This window comes from Ostrea edulis, chromosome 3, assembly GCF_947568905.1.
Source record: "Ostrea edulis chromosome 3, xbOstEdul1.1, whole genome shotgun sequence".
Classification (NCBI taxonomy): domain Eukaryota; kingdom Metazoa; phylum Mollusca; class Bivalvia; order Ostreida; family Ostreidae; genus Ostrea; species Ostrea edulis.
In genome coordinates this window covers 6885978-6896233 of record NC_079166.1, presented here as the reverse complement: position 1 = coordinate 6896233, position 10256 = coordinate 6885978, and the positions used below count along the sequence as shown (strand labels likewise).

Below are 10256 nucleotides of genomic sequence, written 5' to 3'. Positions count from 1 at the left end.
TGTTTTAAATTTATATACATCATGTACATTTCCGTCAGTTTTTAAAATTTAAGTTTGTTGCTATATTTTACACGAATCATATACTATCATATTATCAATTACATATTTTAAAAAAAAACATTGTGCCAAAATCGTGTCCATGCCCTTTTCATGAATTTGTTTAAGCCACCAACGTTTAATAATGTTTATCACTGTCCATGACTAGGAACCAAATTGGCAATGGCTACCTATGGCGGAGCTTCTTGCACGATCCCTACGTCTGCCCCTGGTGCCTCAACACTATGCACAGCACAATCCAATGGTTTCTGCCTGATCGACACTTTAGACATTGCCAACGCCAGGTCGGCGGGTGTCTGTGTTTGTTACTCTGGCTACTCTGGAGATAAATGCCAAACCCAAGGTAAGCAATGGCGGGTCCTAGATTTGATAAAAAGGATGTCATTCATAGATATAGAAAATAAAAATTTTGTAAATTATATTGAATTAAGAGAGGTATTTTGACGTCCCAGATATCTTCTGCCCCAAACATTACAACAATTTAATTCCTTTAGTACAATGTAGATATATTTTTGTATAATTAATGTTTCTATTGATTGCCACCACCGCGGTGACCGAGATGTTAGAGTGTTCGCCCCGCATGCGGAAGGCCAGGGTTCGAATCCCGGCCGCGACAGACCTAAGTCGTTAAAACAGGTAGTGACAGTTCTATCGCCAAATGCTCGGCAACAGATGTGAATGTCACGGGCCCTCGGAGATGACCTTTAAAACGGATGACCCGTGTCACAGTAGGTGTGGCACGCTAAATAACTCGCTGCTCAATGGCCAAAAGCGCCGAGCATAGGCCTAAATTCGAAGCCCTTCACCGGTCTTGGTGACGTCTCCATATGAGTGAAAAATTCTCGAGCGGGACGTTAAACAATATTCAATCAATCAATCACACGGCATCTAACCTCTGGTCGGCTCGGGTTCGAATCACGCTTACGCCGTAAGCGAGAAAGTTTCCCAGTTTACCTACGGAAGGTCGATGGTCTCTTCCCAAGTACATTGTATCTGAGTTCTCTCTTCCACAAATAAGAACTGGGGACCTCCAGATAACTGAAAAATTGGTGAGTGTGGCGGAAAACATAAATCAATCAATCTATCAATCATACATTGACCTATTTGGTTTTTTCTCTCCAGCAAGTACGTCTTCCTCGAACACAAATAATGCTCTCGGCGCATTGGCGTTAGGTGGTTTAGGGGCCTATCTCCTCACACAGCTAATGTCTGAAGGGAGCGGCGGTTCACATCCAGGAAATCAACTCTATGCAGACAATCTACTATACGGCGATTCACATCCAGGAAATCAACTCTATGCAGACAATCTACTATACGGAAAGGACCTCCATGGATAGAATTCTGTTGATTTGCTATGAAAATAAAATTCGTTTTGGCTTTTGTGAATTGATTTTATCAACTCGTTTTGGAGTGGGTTTTTTTTTTTTTTTTTTTGGGGGGGGGGGGGATTTTATCAACTCTTCTGCAGTCAATCGAGTCGAAGTGGACCCTGTCACTTCCTTACCAACAGATGCAACTGCGCGAACAGCAAATAGTTCGTAAAACGTGTATTAAACTTATATAATGACTATTGGAACTGAGTAACATATTAACCCCACTGCGAAATATGGGCCCAAAGTTTAGGAATAACCTCTCAAAGTATTAAAAACATATCATTATACATGTATTAATGTAGCTACTGATAGCTAGCCCCTAAAAACCGCTTATTGAAGTTTTCTCAATTGTATTTATTATGATCTTTGTACATTGCAAAAAATCAATAAAAGCAATCAGGTTAAGAAGCAGGTACAGTTTTTACAGTCATATGACCCAGAAAATTAATGATTTCAGTAGGAGTCGCAAAATCTGGCATTCAAATGCGAAATAAATAAGCAAACCCAAACTAGGTTTAATTTGAAATTCATATTCAAATATTTTTTTGTTATCTTCTATTAATAAACAATATGCAATATACATTGATTTCATTTTGCTCGACAAATGCGCACATCTTTTCATGAGCAGTAATCTGGATGAAATTTGACAGTTATTAAGCTCTTTAAAAAAAAAAAGCGGTAAAAGTCTTATTCATGATGTAATAATGCTATCAAATAAGCAATAACTTTGATCAAAGTTGAAATAGTATACTTGGCATATATTTAGCTTACTTTAAACACAGATGAAGCTTAATTCAAGACACATTTAAAACGGAGAAAATTTTAGGCCTTTTTATGTATACAATCGTACCTTGTTCTTTGGTGGAAAATGAGATTGAAATATCCTCTTCTGCGGCCTCCAAAGGCAAAAAAGCCATTATTGAGCAAAATAACACAAAGGCCAATAAAAAATTCATTGACACCAGAAATATTGTTTGTAATTAGAATTGTAAGTTAAACACACACAGTTAAAAATCAACACTAGAAATTTAAAATGCATCTAAGGCAAACATTGACGATTCTCAGACATAAATTTACCCTAAACATGACGTTTCTCAGACACTATCCGACAAATTTACCTTAAATATGACGTTTCTCAGACACTATTAGACAAACTTACCCTAAATATGACGTTTCTCAGACACTATCAGACAAAACTCTAAATATGACGTTTTTTCAGACACTATCAGACAAATTCACCTTAAACATGACGTTTCTCAGACATTTTTCTGACAACAGAAAATTCTGCTCATAAAGTTTTGTATTTTCTTTCATTTTTACAATTATAGTTTAAGTAATATCTAAAATATTGAATAGAAAAAAAAATATACCAAATGAGGTTAAATCTGAAACTATGTCAAATTTAGCAACCCTATCCTACGGAAGCCCATTAGTGCAAACCAAAACTAAATAAAAAGCAAAATTATTATATAAAATACGAAATTATTAAAAAAAACAACAAATTATTATATAAAAAACGAAAATATTATATGAAAAACGAAATTATTATATGAAAAACGAAATTATTAAATAAAATCGAAATTAATAAATAAAAACGAAAATATTAAATAAAAAATGAAAACTAAATAAAAAACGAAATTATTAAATAAAAAACGAAATTAAGAACAGTTTTTGAGAATATAATGTGTGTGTCAGTAGAGCTTAACAAGCTCCTGATTCTTTGATTTACTGCAATTTCATCATCGCCAATGGAGTTTTACAGAAATCTAATGACATTACAAATTAGCCAACTTATCCATTCACTACACGTTTATCTACTATTTTCGCTGAAAGGTCCCAGACCTCGTGTATCGGATTACAGGATTTCTCCAAAATTACTTCAACACTAGCCCCCATAAATCTAGTAAGAATATATATGGCTCCCATCAGCCACATACCTCAACAATCACTTGACTCTACACTAATTAAGTGTTTCGGCGGTGTGAAAATTGGCATACTATAAAACCTGGCCTGGCCCCATTGGCCTGGCCTGACCTGGCCTCAAAATTGGCCTGGCACCAATTTGGCCTCTAATTATGCTCCATCCCAAATTTTGGCCTGGCCTCAAAAGTTGGCCTGGCCTCAAATTTGGCCTCTAAAACTTTTGTTGGCCTCAACCAAAAAAAAAAAATTATAATTCAAAATGTTGATTGATTTTATTGAATTTATCATTGGTTTTAGTTTTTCAAAGTCATAGCAGATAAATGATATGTTTCTGTTGTTTTGTAAATGTACACTTTGAAATCATCATGAACTACCACCAATCTGATTGATTCTATTGAATATCTATTGATCAGTTTATTGAATAAATCATTTTCTTTTCCCTTCATATCTGTATGTACTAGTACACACCAAAACAGATTGCACAACTAATGAAACAATTGGCATATTAATTTTGTTTCAGAATTATGATTAATTTCATTGATTTATTATTGGTTTTAGTTTTTCAAAGTTGTAGAAATAAAATGATATATGTACATTAGAATAAACATGAATACTACCAATCTGATTGATTTTATTGATTATCTATTGATTAGTTTATTGACAGCATTATTTGTTTTTCCCTTCCTAACTTATGTACTAGTACACCAAAAAGTATACTGATGAAATTATTGATTTATTGATATTTTTTGTATTCAATAGAATTCAATTTGATATCAACTTACATATTATGAAAGTGTTACAATTGTGTTGTCATTATAATGAATTCGATTTTAAGAGCAGCGCACATTCAGAACAGAGCATGTAGTCTTAATGTTTTCATTGTGCAGATACCACACATTTAGTGTTACTTGTTTAATTTCCAATGCATGATAAATGACATTTTAAAAAAATCAAAATAAACACAGTGAAGTGTTTGCTAGCATAATGGTAATAGCCAATGAACTAAGGATTTTAGATTTGTATTTTAGTGTTCATTTATTTATGATTTACGTAGAAAGAACAATGTAGATTAAAACGGATATGATGTATTATAAACATTTCTTGATTGATTTCATTATTAAGTTTCAATATTCATTGCAAAAGTGACAAGTTCCCATGCTCTGAAGGCCTGCCCTGTCAGGATAAAGGGAATATCTATCACCATATTAAAGGATGGTGTTGAAAACTTTTGCTGAAGTTGGAAATTCCATTATACAGAAACAATGGAGCAGTCCAACATTTTCAAATAGGGTGTGTTTGATATCACAGAAATATTTTAATTAGTAACTCATCTTATGATTGTGCCTAAACAAAACTGTCTGTCTGAATTCTCAAAATTGTGATTTTTTTCTGGTTTTGTGATAAAGCAACAGTAAAACAGAACAAATTACAATTATTACATTAAATCTGTCCACCGGCCCTCTTCTTATTTTATATCAAAGCCTGCATTAGTTAACCCAAAAAAAAAATCGTTTGTACCTCTATCTAACCACTGCAGCAGCTACATCTAAGCAAATATCAGATACATGTAATGCTCATAATATTGTCTTATAATGGAGAAAAAAAGTTTATGCATCTACAAGTTCACAAAGTACAGCTTTAATTTTGTTCTTAATGTTTTAGACTGTTATCAAAATCATCTTTCATTCTGATAATTATTGAAAATAAACGTTCTGTGCAGAGCTGTGTGACATTTCAAACCATATATCATAGATTAACCTCAAACTTGACTTCCTGTCAAGACCGGTGCTGTGGAACTGATATCCCATTACAGTACTAGTGTCACATGTTTATTTCAAATAGTTTAAACAGATATGAACATCCTTAATTTATCAAAAGTTGTAGTTTCAATCTGTATGATTTATGGTAGTATTTTTATTCCTAGATATCAAACTCATTGTTCTTATCAATGAGAGTGATTAAGGCGGTACACTACATTGAAGTGTGTGAAGTGTGATGATTCATCATTAAACTAGTGTGAATTTGTTTCTTAAATTCATTATCAATAAGTGAAATGGATCATTAGTAAAATGAGAGTTTTCAATGTGCATATTTACAAAACAACACAAACATATCATTTATGTTCAACAATTTTGAAAAATCAAAACCAATAATAAAACAATAAAATCAATCACAATCCAGAAAAAATCAATAACCCAATCATTTCATTAGTTCCGTATACTTTTTTTTGGTGTGTACTAGTACATATGTTAGGAAGAGGGGAAATTATTTAATCAATAAACTGATCGATAGATATTCGATAAAATCAATCAGATTACATGGTGGTAGCTCATGATTATTTTAAAGTGCACATTTAGAAACAGAAACACATCATTTATCTGCTATGACTTTCAAAAACTAAAACCAATAATAAATCAATGAATTCAATCGAAATTTTGAATTAAATTTTTTTTTTGGTTGAGGCCAAAAATTATTTTAGAGGTCAAATTTGAGGCCAGGCCAACTTTTGAGGCCAGGCCAAAATTTGGGATGGAGCATAATTAGAGGCCAAAATTGGGGCCAGGCCAATTTTGAGGCCAGGCCAGGCCAATGGGGCCAGGCCAGGTTTTATAATATGCCGTAAAAATTGAGCTAATTTTTCGCTGCATGCAGATCCGCCTCATCAGAAGTATATTTGCACTTCACAATTATCCTGCAGTTTGATTATTCTGAAATGGGGGTGTGAGAATATCCCTTAAATTTTTATTGCGTTGGTATGAACCACATGATACATGTAGGTACAATGTAGAACAAAGAAAACGTCTTTGTCTCTCTGGAGGATGCATGTGTCAGTAATTTAAAAGCTTTTGCTTTATGGGTTGTATTTGGTAATAAAAACAAGGGGTATACCCGGTTTTTGCTGATAACAGTGGTGGCTCGATCGTAGTTATCAAGTACCACTTGTATTGTTTTTATTGATTTAATTATCACTATAGCCCCTCTTTAGAGGGTTTGTTTTGAAATCTTTAAGAATTTCTTCAATCAATTTAGTTAACTTATTCACTCAAATCATTCATACAATGGTACATGAGGTACATGACTATATAAGTTAGTATTTAAACAACATTGCCAAGGGTACACGTATATAACTAATACATACACATGTATGTGCATTAGCACGAAATAAAGGTGGAGGACATAATGCATATCAATTAATATAAATATACATCTTAGGAAGGACAGCAGACTAACTCATGGATATACATAGTTGGTTTTTTTTAAACTGTTTTAGGTTTCATGTTGTCATTAACTCTCTACATTTCAGTGTATTTGGTACATGACAATATCTAGGAACCCAAAATTCTTTCCGTAGAGCGGATAGTAATTTACATTCTAAGATAAAGTGGTATATTCGTCGGCTCATTTACCAGTAAATATGGCAAATAGTTTCACCATTTATAAATCCCTTATAAACTGAAGGATTATGTGCACGTTTTCGTTCCAATTTGTAGGTTTGATGCACGTTTTCAGATCTAGAATGCGAGTTGCCTCAAATCACTTTCCTTTATACACCGTACTGCCCAAGAAATGCATTTTATGCACAGATATTTCACATGTGAATTTAAGCAATTGATGAACAGAATTTGCTATAGCGAATAAATCATGGCCGGATTTCTTTTTCTTCACCATGAAACATACTAAGATAAAGCCATCGTCATGATAACGCACATGGTACGTTATGCGATGTTTACCTGGGAATTTGTTTGTAATTTCCTTGGTTATTTGATGTAGTCGGATATCGCATACAGATGGGGAACATTTAGAACCTTATAACACATCCAAATATCTGTTTATAAACTTTTGAATTAAATTTTAAAGTATTATTTCCCAAAATTAATCTGAAGAGAAGGCTCAGATCGCCAGTGAATGATGTATTTATTGCATAGACAGATTTGTCCGATTTACTGTAGTATGTTTCTACTGCAGTCACTAATTCCTAAAATTGCATGTTTGTGTTGAGTGATGTGATACCATAGGCTAGCTGACCGTGTATAAGTAAGAAAATATATGGCTCCCATCAGTCAGGTACCTCAATAATCACTTGATTTTACACTAATTAAGTTTCGGTAGTGTGATATGGTGTGAACCAGTGTGGCTGCCAAAGCACTGAATACTTTGCCGTGTCATGTAGAATTGATAACTTATCAGTACAGTACGTTCCTTCTCTTATTTAATAATTTCGTTTTTGCTATGATAATTTCGTATTTTATATAATAATTTCGTTTTTTATATAATAATTTCGTTTTTTATTTAGTTTTGGTTTTTATATAATATTTTCGTATTTTATTTAATATTTTCGTTTTTTACTTAATAATTTCGTATTTTATATAACAATTTTGTTTTTTATTTAATTTTGGTTTGCACTAATGGGCTTCCGTACCGGAAATTAATTTTACAAGATACCCTTAGCAGAGATAAACTACTCACCTTACTATAGCTTAAATGTTTAAGCATTCCATAATTACCTCTTTGAGAATTCAGCATCACAATTATAGTCCAATGTTTCTATGAGCCATGCAAGACTGATCCACCGTGTGTGCTCTCGCAGTTGACCTTTTCGCATTCACAATGATCACATAAATAGTTTACTTATTTTTCACACAATGTATTACCTATACACATTTTTAATAGAAATTGATATCATTACACAGTATAATACACCAAATATGTTTGAATAACAATTTTATATTTCAAATAAACAATTAATATCAATGAAAAGTGATCCATGGATCGCAAGGTCCATCTGAGCCATCTTGCAAGTGAGATGTGTATAAATGTCTTCATAATCAGTTATTACTTCTGAAGGTATATTACATAATAATAACCCCGACACTCATTTGATCTTTGCAAAAACCGTAGAAGAATTGTTTGCGATGTTTTGTACAACACTCTATGTTAGTAAGACTAATTGGTCTGTAATTGTTTTTAGAACTTGTTCACGTTTTATGTATAAGGCATCGTCTGAAACCCACGGTTGGTCGCACTCCTTTTACCTCCCGTGGGATACAACGCCGATATTTTTGCTGGAAGGTGTGTCTCGGCTTCCATATGCGATTGATCGCTTTACCATTCCTTATAGCGATATTCAACCAATGAAAAAGCCCCTTTTTCCTGTGTTCGGGAGCATAGAAAAACATGCTTTCGAAGCAAAATGATGACAACGTTTTAGTTGGACAAGTTACTAAGTTTTCAGCGAGGTGCTCTATCTGTATTATTGTGTGTATAAGGACTGGAGAGGAAAAAGCCTGACATGTGTTACCAAGCGTTTACTACTGCGTACCACTCTATGAGCAGGTCTGCATGTTCAGCACTCGTAGTCTCGCCACTTTTATCCATCATACGGGAGTAATGTGTTTTTTAACAGTCAGTGACGTAACTACACAGTAGCACTGTATGCACGTGCTTACAAATATTTTCGTTAAATTTTTATTACATATTACAAAAAAATGTCCTCAGCTTCTGGGGGCTGGCGCCCCCCCAAACCCCCTGCTTACAAATATTTCAAACCTAGCTCCGCCATTGTCAGCAATGCTTCACTTAAAACAAACATAAACGAATAACATATGTCGTCCAGTATTCAGCTCTAAAAATGATACAGAGGAGGAAACAAAAGATGACATTAGCAATACACTCCAGAGTGTTTAGAAAGCGACATCACCATCTTGATGGTAAATCAAAGTGTCAAAATTAGATATGATAAAACAGGATATGATGAGGCAATGCGACAACACGGACCAGACTATACGTTTGGACAATCAATGCGCTGATCGTAGGTAGTTCAATATCCCATCACAAAAGCATCCACAAAGTCATATGGGTATCATGAGACCACACAACTGAAAAACAAATTGACATATCTGTATTAATGAACAGTTCAGAAGATATATATAGGATGCTAGCTTCAGATTACAGATGAAAGCGATGATCAAGCTAAAGCTCAAGAAAAACAAAGTAAGAATACACTCACAGAGATTCAAATACACCACCAACTCCTCAAATATATCCAAATATTATAGGAATATCAGATCACTGTAAAAACAAATATCAAGTTCCAAATGAAATATGCGGACAGATAACAGCAGAGTAGTGTGGGGACTGCCTAAAAGGGAGCTTCAGTACACGAAATACTTGGATTGGAGAAATACTATCATGAGGAATGGATTACAAGCAACATTCGGGAAAGCAATGAAGAGGACAGACAAGAGCTTGCACAACATTAGCATCGTCGGGAACCCACTGTCGGTCGCACTACGTTTACCACCCGTGGGACAAAACGCTGATATTTTCGCTGGAAGGTGTGTCTCGGCTTTTGTATGCGATTGGCCGCTTTACCATTCCTTATTGCGATATTCAACCAATGAAAAAGCACCTTATTTTCAGTGTCCGGGAGCATAGAAAAACATGCTTTCGAAGCAAAGATTTTGACTAGTATAAGTTAGACAAATTTGAAGTTACAAAGCTTTCAGCGAGATGCTTTATCTGTATTATTGAAACGGATGGTGTATTTGTGTGTATACAGAATGGGGAGGAAAAAATCTGACATGTGTTACCAAGCGTGTACTACTGTGTACCAGTCTATATACAGGTTTACACATTCAGCACTCGTAGTCTCGCCACTTTTATTCATCATACGGGAGTAATGTGTTTTTTAACGGACTTGTTATTTGACTCAGGGTTTTGACACAATCTGAGCAAACTGGTATATATAGTATATAGAGTATATACTTTTATTATACTATATACATGTACCAGTTTGCTCAGATTATGTAAAAAAAAAAAAAAAAAAAAAAAAAAAAACAACTGTGGTATTTCATCGGTATAGGTATGTTAAACATACGTTTCTCGTATAAACACAATTGATGA

General features: G+C 34.1%; 1 protein-coding gene across 1 annotated transcript; it reads left to right on the top strand.

The window, feature by feature from the left end:
• The first annotated feature begins 219 nt into the window (after positions 1–219).
• Positions 220–1394, top strand: LOC130052863 (uncharacterized). Its single transcript, XM_056158997.1, has 2 exons — positions 220–400; positions 1180–1394. The coding sequence occupies exons 1-2, from the start codon at positions 220–222 to the stop codon at positions 1392–1394; spliced, it is 396 nt and encodes a 131-aa protein (XP_056014972.1).
• Positions 1395–10256: the final 8862 nt, after the last annotated feature.

Bases quoted from the DNA above. Each gene is read 5' to 3' on its own strand.
- LOC130052863 (XM_056158997.1), top strand. From the start codon at position 220: ATGGCTACCTATGGCGGAGCTTCTTGCACGATCCCTACGTCTGCCCCT. The intron at 401-1,179 runs GTAAGCAATGGC...TTTTCTCTCCAG, and splicing joins AGATAAATGCCAAACCCAAG to CAAGTACGTCTTCCTCGAAC.